The sequence below is a fragment of the Cydia fagiglandana genome, chromosome 18 (assembly GCF_963556715.1).
Source record: "Cydia fagiglandana chromosome 18, ilCydFagi1.1, whole genome shotgun sequence".
Taxonomy (NCBI): domain Eukaryota; kingdom Metazoa; phylum Arthropoda; class Insecta; order Lepidoptera; family Tortricidae; genus Cydia; species Cydia fagiglandana.
The window spans coordinates 2,839,697-2,857,238 of record NC_085949.1 but is presented as its reverse complement, the minus strand read 5'-3'; the positions used below and the strand labels follow the sequence as shown (position 1 = coordinate 2,857,238).

The following is a 17,542-nucleotide window of genomic DNA, read 5'->3' as shown; positions in this document are numbered from 1 at the left end:
ATGGATATCTACATTAGTATCTACATTAGTATAGAGGTTTCCATTATCTATTTATTTATCTTATAAAAGTATTCAGCTCATCAATGCAAACCATGCAATACTGTAAAATACTACATTATCCACGTCGCGAAATTTATATTTTGAGTATACAGTGTAAATATGGCATACCTACGTAAATAATCTAGAATATGTTTGTAATGTTCAATCGTTGTTAAATACAATGTAAATAAACAAACATAATTTTAGATAGCTTCAGGGTATTCAAAGCATAATTACTGTAATTATAAATACATTGATTTAATTTCCAACTTCGTATTTCTCTGTTGTGGTAAAATTTAATACAGATTAATTATTAAATAGCATAGGTACACATCCTGACAGGAATATATTATCATTATATAATGTATAAATATCTCTTATACAGCCTTTTGAGTGAATATTTTACAGTAGTAAATTATGTACTGAATATTGCATGTAATGTTGGCTTACTTGTTTATTCTTAATTAAACTCATTTGGGGGTGAATTTCGAAGTAGTCATGCGTCATGTCGTGTGTATTGAGTTCTAACTCATACTTAATTTATGAATAACTTTGCATCAATATCTCTGTTTCTTGTTTTTTAAGGTCCAGCCGGTCTAGCCAAGGTTACAATCGCTATCGCTTCGACAACGAAAAGCATTATGTCTCTTTATCGCTCTTCCTTATTAGTGTGACAGTGACCGTTGCGTTTCGATCGCTACGGAGCGTAAGCGATTGGCATCTTGGCTACACGGCCAGGTTTTTATTCAATTGCCAAGGTACCTATTCAGTCCATGACTTTCCCCCAATATTATAGCCTAGTACATTTTAAATATCTCAATAGCCCTTACATCCTCGCGGGTACTAGCTTTGCATGAGTCCCATGATAGCTCCTCTACACGATGGGCCAGCGCCGGGCACTCTAAGGGACGCAGCCATGCGGTGGAATGAGATAGCAATATCACTTGCTCTCTCTAACGCATAAATGCGTCCCTTGGAGTGGCCGGCGTTGGCCCATCGTGTAGAGGAGCCATGACATGGACAAGGGCAGCATTTGCTCGATGTATCCTTTAAGGGGCCCACAGATTACCAGTTCGCCGGACGATATCAGCCTGTCAGTTATTCGGAACTGTCACCTTTTGCGTTTAACTGAAAGGCTGACATCGTCCAGCAAACTGGTAATGTGTAGGCCCTTTTACATTAAGAGCGTCTACGTGTTGTCTACGGCTCCGCGCACCTCTCCCGATACTCCGAAGCACCATTGTTCTGTGAACTGGAAACTATTTTCTACACTTACCATTATTTAGATTGGCGTACGCCACCCCGAAGGCCGCCAGAGCCAGCACCCGCAGCGCCGGCAGCATAATGGCCACCATCACATCACTGATCACATCACTCACTACACCAACACAGTCCGACACATCGGATCAGGCGAACATTATCAAACGCGCTGTTTATTTTGAATTCCCGTTGCTCGCATCTGAAACAATAGGAAAGTGGAGTTAGTTTGAGAATTTGAAAATGGAATACGAGAAGCATTCTGGCGAGAAACAGCACAGGACCGGGATCAGTGGCGAGCAGTCGTGTTGGAGGCCAAGACATACTTTGGGTCGCTGCGCCAGAGGAGTAGCTATAGTAGCATTCTAGTGTCGACTCATTATTACAGTCACTTGTGATACTGGCAGATCATAGAGTTAGATCAAAAGAAGTCTGCAGTGATTTTGATAGTCCACGCAGTGCAAGAGTTATTTAAACGACATGATGTCATACAAGTTTGTCGTATAAATAACATTTGCACTGCGTGGGCTATCAAAATCTCTGAAGACTTTTCTTGGTCTGCCTGTAATATGTATCTATAATAAATCAGATCAAATTCCTAACCTGTTTACAATACGAGAGTACGTCTTAAGATCAAACACGAATCATAAAATTGTCAGCGCTAATAACCTATAAAAGTGGGAGTGATACCCTAAAAACGAAACATTTAATAGTCCCAATAATTCACTAGAACACTAAAGCCCACACCTTTCAGACCTGGTTGTTAACGACTATAATTTATTGACTATTAACGCTGAACTCTGGAATGATTCATTAAGTGCTGGGTTATGACAGACTATTACCGAGCGAGACAATGATAATGTTTTTTCACACTTTTCGCTACTGGACAAGTTATTTTAAAAACGAGCGTAATGTGGTCGGGCGTTTTTTTGTGGTTCAAATAGTTGTTGTCCTTATTTACTTTTACTGCCGTGGCGCAGCGACCCGAAGTGTATCTTGGCCTCTGACACTAAGGGACGCCATGCTTATATTATGTGTCTAGCGCCTTTTCTGTCCAATCGACGGCACCGAGCTCGTTCAAATCTTTCACGACCTCATCGCTCCAGCGATACCTAGGACGCAACCATAGGTAGTTGTTCTAGCCAGGGCTGCCAGATCGTAGAATTGGATACGAAATTCGTATAATCAATTTTTTTTCGTATCCATCACGTATAGCTGATCAATCGGTATAATTGGATACGAATAAAAACACCGATGTCAAACTACTATGCTTTAAAAAACAGTGTGCCAATACTGTTTATACGATTTAATGGAACGGCAACTACTTAAAAATACACGTCAACGTGGGCTATAGCAAAAAATCTATTCGCAAAATGCGGGCATCGTTCTCTGTCACTCTTATTACGCCTTCATTGGAGTAAAAGAGAAAGATCCCCGCAATTTGGGGCTTACCGCGAAAATCGAAATTCTCCAGTTTATAAAAAAATCGATTTAATATTAATCGTTTTTTTTTATTTCGTACTCGTATTATGCAATCGAATTTCGTATAATTGCGGGCACTGGATCGTATAATCGAGATTTATGTACTGGCAGCCCTGGTTCTAGCTGAAATTTAAGGCCACCTCAACTAGCGTCTCCCGAGCGTCGGTGTCTAGTCAGCAGCGCTATGCAAAATGTCGTCCCTGCGCAGTTGCGTCAACGTTCCGTCGAGCAGCAGCCATACTGATTCGAACTTTAAGATACGTCAAAAAATTGGCTAAAAATACGAAATCAATCGGAAATTCAGTGTCGAACTTGACGTTTCTTCAAACAAAGTTGAAGCCAGTTTAAAACTAAGGCGAAATAAATCCTATTTGTCCAGTTTTTCTTCTGACAAACTGCGGGCCAGTTTGTTGTGTTGCTGTTATTCATAATTTGTTGTAGTTTTATTTTAGTACCTATACTAAGGAGATCAACAAAAATTTATTACATTAAAACAATCATAAGTACATAGGCAAAGGGTTAGGTAATACATATGTGGGTAGGGTAGAAAAGTGGTTTCAATCGATGTGTGGAAGGGCGGCACCGTCGTCGAACCCAAGCCACCTGGCGGTCGACTTAAAACGGTGGCGTGTGCCTCGGATACACTACACTAAAATTACCTATACTAAAATTAATATACTAATCTTTCCCCTATAGTTATGTAGTTTCGTCAAGGTTATAATTTATTTGAAATAAAGATTACAACAGCTCTCAAGTTTTGTCCATATTGCAGTCATAAACATAAATATAACGTAACTGAGACGATAAGAAAGAGTAACTCGCGCCGAAGAAAGAACAGTCGCAGTTTAACTGCGTAAGTCAAGAAAGTTTATGTCCCTGACAGTTCTAACAGTATTTCTTCGACATGCTTCTTCCCTGCTATACTTGAACGTTTTCAAAGCAAGGGATATATTTTAAGGCAGTGGAGAGAACGTTACTTTTTATATAATTTAGTACCTATAATATTAAAAAATATAACCGCTTTTTTTTCATTTTTTTCTTTTCGCGGATTAGCAAAGTAATATTTTTGGTTTTAATTAACCGCTTTTTGCCACAGCTCACCAATGGAAACCAGAGGGCCTACCGCGAACGCAAAATAAGGGCCTCTTACTCCAATTAAGGCGTAAATTAGAGTGACAGAGAAAGTTGCTCATCATCATCATCATCATCATCTCAGCCTATATACGTCCCACTGCTGGGCACAGGCCTCCTCTCGAGCGCGAGAGGGCTATCAAAAGTTACACGCAATTTGCGAATTTTGGTGTTTGCGGTAGGCCCTCTGGTGTCCGCGAGTTTAAAAAACGCATGATTTAACTAACGTATCAAATATATAATATGTAGGTACATTACATAGTTCTAAACTTGAAGTTAAGTCCCAAGCTTTTTTTACGTCTGATATCATTATTTATTTTTTGCCGTTATGATTTTGAGTACTTACGAATATAACGAACCAACAAAATATTAAAAACAAAAACCAAATGAATTGACGAAACGTCACCTAATTCCTAAACGTTGAAATTCAAACCAGAAAGCTGTCCTATCCAACCAGTTACACGCCGATAACAACGTCACATCCAACCAACTAGTAAGTGAAATGCGTCACAATTTGCCAAGTCACCAGTTGCCAACGAAAATACGAAACCCAAGATAACGTTTGGCAAATTTCGAAATTGGAACTCGAGCACGAACCGCCGTTCATACAACACCGCGGCACCCTACACGTTCGAAAATTGAAATTTGGAAATTCGCGTCGGTTGGCTGTTTGATACCGGAATTATGCGAATTGATTCTGGAACGTTCGGGAACATACGGGATTAAAGATATATAGAGGATGAAGTGTAATCTCGAAATGGAAAATTTTGAAGAAATTCTTATGTCGTTTCCACATAGTTCGATGATGGTAGAAATATTGACCGTTATGAAGCTATATTTTTTTAATTCCAGCGTAAACGTATGGAATAACCGTCCTTAAAATTATATTGCTTCGCTTGTTCCATGGCTAAAACACTTTTTAGCCGGCCCAAATTCGATCGCCAAACTAGGTCAAAGCAACCTTGTGCAACAAATTTAAACTGGGAAATCCCTTTTTAAAGCGTAAATGAGTTTTTCGGCACATACTGTGTATGAAATATGATTTTTTAAATTTTCTGCGATATGCCGACTTGCGATCAGATCATCAGTCTACTTTATTAGAGTTTTTTCTTTGCTGTATTTTCTGGTCCTTTCAGCTCCAAAACTTCTTCTTTCTCGTTCCCTCATTGCTGAGGATCGCGACCACCTGGGCATGTCTTAGGGGGCCCTGTCAGTCGTTGTTTGGAACTGTCAAAATTTTGTTCTGACAGGCCGATACCGTCCGGCGGACTGTTAATCAGTGGGCCCCTTTACTAAGTTACTTCTTAAAAACTTGATGAAAGTCAAAATAAAGTACCTACCTATACGACTGTAGTTTAGGCACCCAAATCGGTAACTATTATTCTGTTAAAGGAAAGTCCGTTTAGAGAACGTTTTGGACTCAATTTATTGTTCAAATGGCATAAAAAACTGATATAACCATCTGGACCAGTAAAACAACAACATTGTAAATACCCAGTGCAATAAGCCGGAACGTCCAGACCGAACACGAAGGCGCACCTAACTTTCAAAATTGGAATCACCCGATTCTAAAACGGAAACCATTTTTTTCCAGCCTCTACTATTTATTGTTTTAAAATGAACCTTATTCTGATAGTTCTAAAGTTCGTTATGTAACAGCACAGTTGAAAGATAAGATATTGCGTGTTTACGCCGCACGTTAGCTACAAGGGCTTTTATTAATCCGCCTGTTGGATTGTTTTTCGGTATGTACGAGTTCTAGTCGATATTTTGTTAGGTACTTAGTTATTGGCTTCTAGTAAAAACAGCAACACTCCTGTACATAGGCATGAGTTCCACCGATGTACAGATTATACAGTTAACAGTGTGGGCGATGGTACCATTGTCGGTAGATACCTACAAAGAAAGTACTTAACTGTCCTATTAAAGCTTCGTACGAGTACTATGCGGTCATTAATCAACCAATCATAGCATTTATTTTCAGGCAACTAAGGCCCATATACATACATACCTTACAAACTAACTTAAATATAATATAATAAAAATCTATAATACAAACAAATAATTACCAAATCGCCATTTTGCTTGATCCAAAGACAACAGACATTTCTTCTGTCATTAGGAATTCCAACCCAAATGCCCTCACGCGTAAATTTTGCGAAGTGAATTAATGAAACGGAAATAATTCTTAAAAAAATAATACGGTGAAAATCAAGATGGCCGTCTTTGAAGTGGAGGGTAAATTATCCACCCGGCCGTTGGGGTCGCCGTATTAATTTTAGGTAACTTTGATATTAATTTATACTTAGAAACAGGTAATGTTTGTTAAAATTAGCTACCTACCGGGAAAAGTGTGTTTCTGTCTGTACTATGAACTATTGGGCTTTTCGACTATTAGTTGGTGGTATTACGGTAATTTTGTTATACATCCACCCCACACTAGCGTCTTTTAAGCTTCGGCATCTATTCAGCGCTGTGGAAAATGGCGTTGTTGCGCAGTTGCGCCAACGGTGCGTCGTCGACGCTGAAGAAGCTCGATCGACGCTAGTGTGGGGTGACCCTAAGAAAATTAAGTAATCATTTATTGTTACCTATGCCGTCAGCAGCAGAAGTTACTAAGCGGGCGAGGTGTTCAAAATACCTTGCCACTCTCGTATTCTGTTAACAATAAAGTCGCGTCAAGAGTCAAGATCATTTTGAACACCTCGCCAGCTTAGCAACTTCTGCTGCTGACTGTACTAATAAGTGATAAGCCCTATACTTCTTCTTCTTCTTATGGTGCCGTCTGCTGCTGCCGGAGGTTGGCTATCATTAGGGCTATTTTCACTTTTGACGCTGCAGCTCGAAACAGCGATCTGGTGCTCATCTTGAACCAGCACCTGAGGTTTTTGAGCCAAGAGGTTCGTCTTCTTCCACATTTTCATTTACCCTGTATTATCAGCTGGAGGAGGTGGTATTTGTCATTTCGTAATATATGACCAAAGTACTGCAGTTTCCTAATCTTTACAGTATCCAAAATTTCTCTTTTCTTTTGCACTCTCTGCAGCACGCTGTCATTGGTAACTCTATCCGTCCATCTCAAACGCCTCTAGAAGTTTACTTATAACAATTGAACACGAACAATTATTTCGATTCCGCAAGTCAAATTTTAAATATGTAGATAGTTAGATTCCAACAAAATCGTTTATAATTAGGACATTTGTATAAAACAGTGCGGTTTTCAATACTCAAAATGCGTCAATCAATACGCGAGCAGCTCACCAATTATTTCGCCATTCGAAAATGCGGCATGTCGGTATTGTCGGTAACCCAATTTCCGGTATTGGTCTCAGCATTCGATACTATTATTTCGGTATTGATGCAAATTTACGTGACCATGTTTATGTTAATATGGGTGTTCACAAAATTCGGTATGATATTCGGTCAGGCAAGCATTTCAATTAAATTCATGTTAGTATGAGTTCGATTATTCAAACATTTCAATTAAATTTATATTGAAAAAAAACAATTTTGAAATATGAATCCATGTTGAAATATAGATTCTTTTTTATTTACCCCAAAACTGATGCAGTGCGCGCTCGCGTCGAATTTACTGAAGTGGTTTTCGGTCGTAGATATGAGTATGATAGTACTCGACATCAAATGAAAAATTTTGTAGTTTAGACAATTATTATTTACTCGGTAAAAAACACAGTTAAAATTTGATATTAAAATAAATAAGACCTAAAACGATCACACGGAGCAAAATACGGAAGCAGCAATTTTATGCATGAGTGGATGTGGTGAAAAATTATGTTTTTCTTACCCAAACTGACCCTACTGCCCCAAAAAACGCTTAATTTAATTAAACAAGCTCGGTAATAAAAATAGCAGTCTCTCGATCATAATTAAAAAGATAATGACCTCGAAGATCACTTTGTTCAGCAAACAGACGAAAACTGTCGCGTAATTCTGATCTCCATTATTTCGGCTTACCGCTAAATTAAAATAAATTGCTCATTCGAATGAAAATATTAATTTACGCGAAGTTTGGACGGAGACAATATAATTTAAAAATTGTATGATACCTTCCTTATCTAGTATAGGGATTTTTTAGTATATATAGAATTGGTGTCCAATAATTTTAATTCTTTGATTCCTCTGTAGGCTTCGCCATGCGACCTTACAGGCTGGTGCCTCGATAACCGATCTGGCGCGTCTCAAGGCCGCCTCCAAGCCTGAGTCCGGTGCATGGTTGCACGCCTTGCCATCCCCTCAATTAGGCACACTGCTAGACAACGATTCCCTAAGGATCGCAGTGGCCTTAAGGCTGGGGTGCAAGGTGTGCAACGCGCATCGCTGCATCTGTGGAGTGATGGTGGAAGAGAACGGCCACCATGGGCTCCGCTGTCAGAGATGCGCCAGTCGTTTCCCCAGGCACCATTCCTTAAATGAACTCGTCCGTCGAGCGTTGCTGTCGGTGGGTGTCCCGTGCCTCCTGGAACCACCAGGGCTGTCTCGAACGGATGGCAAACGACCCGACGGGCTGACGCTGGTTCCCTGGCAGAGAGGGCGGTGTCTTATATGGGATGCAACTTGTGTGAGTACATTTGCTGCATCCCATGTAGGACACACCGCTAAGTCGGCAGGTTCGGCGGCAGAGACTGCCGCCAAAAATAAGCGACAGAAGTACTCTGCTTTGGGAGCCACGTACGATTTCCTGCCCGTCGCTGTCGAGACAGCTGGGCCCTGGGGACGGGAGGCACGAGAGCATTTCAGGGAGATTGGGAAGCGCCTCAGAGAAAAGGGGAATGACCCCCGGTTTGAGTCATGGCTTGTCCAACAGGTCTCCATCGCCATACAGCGGGGTAACGCTGCTAGTGTGATGGGGACCTTTGGACCCGGCATGGCTCAGAACGGGTTTTAGTTTCTTAAGTTTTATACATATGCATGTATACATAATATGTAAAATATAATCTAAATTAAATTAATATTGTCTTTCTTTTTTTTATTATGAATGGGCTTACTCATGGCCATAGACTAGCCGAGGCGTAGACGTGGCCTACGATGGAGCGAGCTCGCCCAGAAGGTGCCTGTAATATAAAATCACATTCTTTGATATTAAATGTTATAAGGATATTACAATTATGATATAAAAAAGTGAACAAACCCTCCATTGGTCTAATCCGATACGCGGTTCGACTCCGGCCCTTTGTATCCAGGGGACTAGTGCTATTTATATCAGTATAATGCTATCTATTTCAATTTATATAATATAGTAGTATAGATAAATCAAAATATTTAATCAAAATAATTTCAAAATACCGTTGAGATCTACGAATATATATTTTAAAATTTATCTGACGAAAGTTTGTTCAAAAAATATTTTTTTCTTTTGTTCCCTAGTTGCAATTAATCATATATTAGAAAAAGACCTTAAAGAAAGTCAATCACGAATTCATGAAAACTGTTAATACCGAAGTCCCAGCCTGATGAGAACGACAGACCAGTGATTGAACAACTCACGGGAAAATTACAATCGGCTTCACAACAAACCTAAGAACAACGAACGCTACTTAATCGCAGTCACCATCCCTTCTTACCTATATATTTACACTAGTATTTATCTACATATCTTCCTTACACTGGGCACGATGCTGGTATTCGGTCTGGTTCTTCTACTCCCGTCAACTCCTATCCTAGACTGCACACGCCCCACACTCCCCACCTGTATTATTGGCTCGCCGGTGTCTCGGGCAGGAGGGTCAGTTGAGCATGCCGGGGCGGCTGATGATGGAAGGAATACGCGAGTAGGCCCGAATACACGCCCTGGCTCGGAACAGGTTTGTCTGGACGGAGATTGTTAGCGTACCGTAGCATACGTCTCTGACCGACTGCCTGGATCGTGCCAGCGCGTGTATTTGAGCAAGCTCGACGAGCCTCTCCGTCCCTCCCTCTCCGGTGTGACCAACGCTTCTGCGTCCTTGCAGCAGAACTGCTGGCTGGCGCAGTCACTTAACGGTAACGGTAACGGTGTTCCCTAGTTGCAATTAATCATCGATCGGTAGTTACTAGTTGTGTAAAAAACTACGAAATTAATCATTTCTGACGAGCCATAAATACCGCTTCGGCCATATTTATTAATATTCCATTCAACATGAGTGGATACGCAAAATTTTGTATTTTTCTCCATCCTCGTCCCCGGGGTGTTGATACGTAACTTCCAAAATGTAATTTCCTGCGGGCGGGACGCTGTAATACCGCCATTTTGGATTCTGCAACTCAGTTACGATAAGGCTTGTGTGCAATATAGGTACGTCGGAGGATAGAGTCGTACATAATTTTTTTTGTAGAGAATAGCTTGTGATAGTTGTGATATAATATCCGAGGGATCTGGCGAATTTTTTTAACAGAAGTATATTTTCAGAGTAATTGAAAAAAGGCAAAAACCCACACGATGCCATAACCTCTGTAGAGCCATATCTTTCGTTTCTTTCTAATTCCCTGCTTTACGACCCCTCTTGATTTAACAAGTACGGCCGAATTCGCGGGCGAAGCTAGTATGGTAATAAAACCGGGCGTACGTAGCCTCAATCTAAGTTTAAGCGAAGCCGTACTTTGGGGAAATCAATGCGACCCATAGTGTAAATATTGTACCGAAGTTGGACATCGCATGCTCGGAGTTTGCTATTCAGGATTTAATATTTATACAGCTTGCATGATTTTTGGTATAACTTGGCCATGGTATGATGAAAATGGATGACTGTATCACCATCCCCAGTTTCCTCTTTGGATATTGATATTAATGCAAGATTTATTTATTTGTTTAAACTTTATTGCAGAAAATATTATACAACCATGCAAAAATGGCGGCCTTAATGCCAAATGGCATTATGGACCTATTTAATATTTATACAGTTTGCATGATACATATTTTATATAACTTGGCTGCTTTAATACCTATGTATTATGTGTTTACGGTTTTATATAGTTCTTAACCACCATTCTACATATTTATTTCGCTTTTTTGTTTAAAAATTATATTTAGAAAGTCTTTTGTTGGAATAAAACGGATGGAAACGGATAATATCGCGTATAAATAATTTATGTTTCGATATCCCGATGTTTCGAATTTCGAACCCTTTACAGCGTTTGTGGTCAACGCGTGACTGAGGAAAAATCGCCAGGTGACAAGCAAAAGTCACTAAGTACCACCACAAGTTCATAACCATAGTGAACCAAATTAGTACTAAAAGAAAATCGATTTTTGTTTAATGTTTTTTTAGTAACTAGTGACTTTTGCTTGTCATCTGACGAAATATAAATTTACCTTTAACAAAAATACATGCAAAACTACTACCCACATACAAAAATAATGACTCAAAAACTATAAATGTTAAGGCTATACAATAAAATATATGTCCAATGTCTTCTTCTTACGCGAAATTAAATTTTCAATAAGTATGATATTCGTAATGAAAAATGCCTGGGGGAAATATAACCGCTAGTCTGCATAACTGTAATTGAATGAAAAAGGGACCTTTTCCAAGGGATTTAAGGTAATCCTCGACCGAGTGCTTAGATCGATCTTATTTACACATTTCACGGCCGATCCGGTACTAAACCGGTATTTTATTTTTAACCTTGTACTTGTAATTTTATGGTTGAAAATCGAACACACATTTATTGAGTTAGGTCATTTTATTATAGAACAAGGAATTCACGGGGATAATATAATTTGGATGTTGATGAGTAAGAGATATAATCTTGGGATATTAATAAGACTTGGACAATAACAACAATATGATGAAAATATAATAAACAGGAATATATCCAGTTACGTAAGGAAATCAAAACATCAGTTGAGAATTTCCTCCTTCAAATAAGAATTCTCAAGTCAACTTGTTTTTTTAACGTTTGCCTCGTGCCGCCTACCATACAAAATTATAACTAGGTAAGTTTGAATCTAGCTATATTTTTAAATTGGTTGACTTTCATTAGTTCGGATATTTTATGAGAAAAAAAAGCTACTTTGTAAATTTTTATGAAAGTTGAAATTCCATTGAAGTGTACTTTGTTATGTACATAAATTAGGCGGCATTAGGTTAGATAAAAATAAAATGTACGTCATATATCACCAATAAAATGTACGTAATATTATTTTATCAGTAACCCTTTTTTTTGGTAATAAAAAGTTAAAATAAATATTTAATATCGATACCTATCTAGCTAAATATTCAATATGAAAAATAAAATTAATAAATAAAATAAATAAATATCTATATAACATAATATTTGAGTTATTTTACTTAAAAACGTATCTTTTTGTAGGTAACCTTTCGAATATGAGGCTTTTATATTTTGGGTATTCCTCGGTATATTATCATACCATCGGTCGGGTTAAGTTTTTCGACCGCGATAAAGGCCCTATCATCTTCCCCATGGGGCAATATGTATGCAAAATTACATAGCAGATCAAATAATGCTGTAGGAGATATACCACGACTATATGTACAAAAGCGAAAACTTCTTTAGCGGCGCTGTGCACTTTTTGTGATGGGGAAAAAATGTTAAACTTGCGAGAGGTCACGTGACCGTAAGATTCATAAGACGTAAGACGGACACGTGACCTGATCGATAAACTTACAATGCCATTGAGTTTTCTCTTCTGCCGCCACTCCCGGAGTGCAACCCGTTGTTTATTTTTATTCGCATAAACTTGCACAGAATGCTTGCAGAGTACGGCCAATAGTTGTGGCTGAGACAGAATATTATTTTTACATATCGAGACCACCACGATTGGATTGTTATTATTGAAGTTTGTTATTTTTCAAGAGTTGCATATCTATTTTTTTTATATAGTTTAATCTATAATATCGCAGTGTTTTGATATTATTGAACCGCGTAAAATGCCTGGAACAAACATCATTAGGCTCTAGGCAATGTTGTGTAATGCAAACTTTAAAATACGTTCATTTGTTTGCAACAGGCTTCGCAGAGCTGAATGTATTTCAATATTGTTTGTAATTAATTATTATTGTATTTACTGTTAGTCTCTTATTTTAAAACAACATACTTATTATGTTTAAATAACATGAAGCTTATGAACATTTACGTAACACTATGTCTGGTGCTAGTTTTCGTTGCTTAAAATTGTTTTACAGAGAAACTAGACCCAGTAGAAGTTTTGTATGTAAAGGCCGTAGAGTTCACGTGCCAGCACCATAACACCGGAATATCAATTCCAAATTATCGGCTGGAGAATAAGAATAATCGACATGCCACGTAACAGAATAGGATTATTCAAATGAGATGAGAAAAAATCGTCACCCAGATGTTGATGTCGTCCGATTTGTCGATGGCACGTGATCGCCACCTTTGTTTACAATCGAGTGCGTGAGTCGATAAAACCAATTTAAATTGAGACGCGGCGGCCATTTTATAATTTGTTGGAATTCTAACTTCAAAACCAAGAACCGATTTTTTCTTTGAAGTTTTAGACACAGCGCAATGTGTCTAAATTTGTTGTTTAACTGTTGTTGACCACCTCCTACTCCTCTTAGCCTAGTCGGTAGTGATTCTGCGTACGAAGCAGGAGTTCGAATTTTGGTAAGGGTATGCATTTGTGTGTTTATCACAAAAATTTTGTTCCTGAGTAATGGACGTACCCACAACACAAGCCTTATTAAGCTTACTGTGGGACTAGGCCAATCTGTGTAAAAATCGTCATTTAATAAATGAAATAAGTTTTTGGCAAAAATTTCATTTTTGGTACAAGCTTTTATCGCTGACTGTACTTTTCTTACGACAGACAACTAATACTCATCGAGACAATTCTAAAAACCCCTAACACAATTATGTTACGTTGTTGCATCACAGAGTTCCTATGGCCACCTCCTGTCTCCATCATCAGATCAGCTCGATGGTACCATAATATTGCATTGTCATCCGATTTATACATGCATGCAAAATTTCAGCTCAATCGGAAACCGGGAAGTGGATTAAATTTAACTTGCAAGATTTGATTACACACACACAGACAGACAGACAACGGTCAGGTGAAACTAAATAAAAGCTTGTAAAATAATTTTTAAGAAAAAAAAACCGACTTCTATGGGGGCCGGTGAAAGATTATTGTAGATGGTACACTATGTAGAAAAGGAGGTAAAACCACCCACTTTTCTACTGGCATTTCGCTTCTGTAAGGGTCGTAGTTCTAGCCTAACCTAACCCACGTCTCTGATAGCAGTTCGGTTCTGTGAGGATCGCAGTTCAAACCTAACCTAACCCACTTAACGGCGCATGCGGTGCGGTGTACGGGGGTTTAAGCGGGAGGGGCTAGTAAGATTGGCATCATCATACTTATATACTTACACATTTTATGGTAGGTAATCATAGTGGTTTATTTAGTTAAGGTATCATAGTGGTTTTCCGGGTCAAGGTCCGGGTCCGAGTCCGGGTCTGAGTCCGGGTCCGAGTCCGGGTCCGAGCCCGGGTTCGAGTCCAGGTCCGGGTCCGGGTCCGAACCGGATCCGGGTATGAGTCCGGTTCTGGGTCCGAGTCCGGGACCCAGTCCAAGTCAAAATCGAAATTCGTAATCACCAAATGTGTACTATGCGTTGTTGAAGAGTTCTATTCTGGTCATCATCAGCAGTTCCATTTCATCAAATGCGACAGTTTTTAATGTAAATGCTTGATTTTATGATGAAAATACAAAAAAATCTATGCGTATGCCTTTAATATTTGAGGAGTTCCCTCGATTCCTTATGGATCCCATCATCAGAACTCGAGCTTGACAAAAATGTGGCTTAAAAACTTAACTTGCTTAACAAACATAACGAAGAGGAAAAATCGCCAAACATGAACTATGCGTCGTTGAAGAGTTCTGTTCTGATCATCATCAGCAGTTCCACTTCATCAAATGCGACAGTTTTTAATGAAAATGCTTAATTTTCTGAGGTAAATACAAAAATCTCTATACGCATGCCTTTAATATTTGAGGAGTTCCCTCGATTCCTTATGGATCCCATCATCAGAACTCGAGCTTGACAAAAATGTGCATTAAAAACTTAACTTGCTTAACAAACATAACGAAGAGGAAAAATCTCGAAACGTGAACTATGCGTCGTTGAAGAGTTCTGTTCTGATCATCATCAGCAGTTCCACTTCATCAAATGTGACAGTTTTTAATGAAAATGCTTAATTTTCTGATGTAAATACAAAAATCTATATACGCATGCCTTTAAGATTTGAGGAGTTCTCTCGATTCCTCATGGATCCCATCATCAGAACTCGAGCTTGACAAAAATGTGCATTAAAAACTGAACTTGCTTAACAAACATAACGAAGAGGACAAATCGCCAACCGTGAACTATGCGTCGTTGAGGAGTTCCGTTCTGATCATCATCAGCAGTTCCACTTCATCAAATGTCACTCTTTTGGATGTATATGCTTGATTTGACGATAAAAACCCAAAAATCACTATATGTATGCCTTTAAGATTTGAGGAGTTCCCTCGATTCCTCATGGAACCCATCATCAGAACTGGGTTTTGACAGAAACGGGACCAATCTGTATGCATATACATTCAATCAAAAAAATAATTTTCAAAATCGGTCCAGTAATGACGGAGATATGGAGTAACAAACATAAAAAATAAAAAAAATAAAAAAAATAAAAAACATACAACCGAATTGATAACCTCCTCCTTTGGGATTTGGAAGTCGGTTAAAAATAATCCTTATGCAACTCCAAACTTTCTGATATTGATGGTTCATTATAATAGGCACTTACAGGTTGCGTGCATTGCATGTAGTAGAGGCCATACTTGAAGTAATCATTTTACTATTTGCAAAGAACACTCGTCCTTCTTATACTGGTTCGTTTGAATATTCGACTTGTCTTCTGAATCAATTCGAATAACATCCGAAGAATCGATGGTTCGAATAGATTGTGATTATTCGATGCTGAAAACCCGATTTGTCACGCCGCAGGGCAGCGGTAAATAGAATTGTATAACTTTTAATTTATTTGAAGCGTTACGAAACGTATTTTTGCCAGGAGGCGTGCGGCAGAATTGTTTAAATTTTACTATGTTTTAGTAAAAAAATTGCCTGCGGTCGAAAAACCACTCGCGGTCGATCATTTAGCTAAACTTTTTTGTTTTGAAAAATAAAATGATGTTGATTAATTACTTTTTTAGTACGTACTTTAGATGTTATAAAGATTTTAACTAGACACTTTTTTAATTACTGCGTTGATAAAACGTAAGTAGGTTGATATGGGTCAGTTACATAAGTAGTTTCATATCTATTGTTAATTTATTTCTTTGTTTCTATCAATAAATAGCCCTTATGAACCAATTATATAATTATAATAACTATTTATTTGAATATTATATGTTTCAAAATCGATTTAAGTAAACTCAAAAAAGTCATATTCCAGGAAATAAAATAACTTGTAATTATATCTTGGGTCAAAACATACATAGGTGCTAAATCAAAACGGAACTTTTTTTTTAATTTAAAATTTTATATTTGAAGTAAAAAGTAGTTCTGGGCCCGAGATCAATATAAGACATTTAATTTCTTGGACAAAGACATTTTCGAGTCTCCTTAAATATTGAAATTTGAAAGGGTCTTGAAAAATTTATATTCAATAACTTTTTCTCTGTGTAAGATCTTTATCACGAACATTATTATAGATTATCTTCAGAACTCATGATCTTAGCGATAAATTCGGTTCCATATCTAAATAACGCTCCAATCAGATCCATAAAGTAGACAAAGCCTTAGAAATATGCGTCAAACCGGACATTCAGACAAATAGTCGCAGTAGGGGAGATAAGGGCGGGTGTAAGGGATCGATGGGGGGTAATGGAGCGAGAAATGCCCGCTGACTGTCACTGGGTAAGGGCTTCCAGTTACTGGTGCTATTACTGACATGCCAGAATCATGCTTGTGTTGTGCTGTGTGTGAATCATGGTGTGTGAATACCTGATACTAATTTTTCCGGGTGTAGCCGTCGACGGATACGTCTGGGGCGTCCTAGGACATCATCATGTGTTGTGTGACGTCATATGACTCTAAGGCCATTTCAGACTTACACTGACATCATAATGATATCTGAAAGTACTTATCCGTAAAATTGTTACACGTGAAAATGAGAACAAGATGCCATCAATTTCTAATTCTCATTTTGATTGGTGTTCGTGTTACTATAACTTTTTGTGATTGTTTTGTTGTGATGCCAAGATAGCCGAGCAGATTGACTATTTGGAATTTTACTTCTTTTGAGAATCTGTGATGTTGTTGGGCACACTGGGACGTGTGACAGTCAGGATCGCCGTTTCGGCGCAAGGCACCTATAGTTATGTCTGAATCAACTTTTTTCTTGTCACTAGTTGCTATGATTACGGTCTCCTGGGTCACTCTTAAAATACTAGTTTTTTCGTATTTAAATGAATCAAAGTTGAATTTTTTCGTAGTCAATAAGACTTTTCCATAATGGGACATCTACTAAGCACGTTTGTAGAACATGGTACAGCAGTTCCTCTAGCAAACTATGCTACTATTGTCTCCTGGCTGATGGGACAGAATAACAACAAGAAATAGTTGATTGACCCTTATAGTGGCTAGTGCCCGACACCTGTAAG

At 38.5% G+C, this 17,542-nt stretch overlaps 1 protein-coding gene across 1 annotated transcript in view; it reads right to left on the bottom strand.

The window, feature by feature from the left end:
* Positions 1-17,542, bottom strand: part of LOC134673238 (neural cell adhesion molecule 2-like) — a 448,161-nt gene that overhangs the window by 339,875 nt on the left and 90,744 nt on the right. The window contains exon 2 of the mRNA XM_063531190.1: positions 1,316-1,498. Within this exon, the coding sequence (XP_063387260.1) occupies positions 1,316-1,394 (79 nt within the window). The 5' untranslated portion in view covers positions 1,395-1,498. The remainder of the gene's footprint in view (positions 1-1,315; positions 1,499-17,542) is intronic.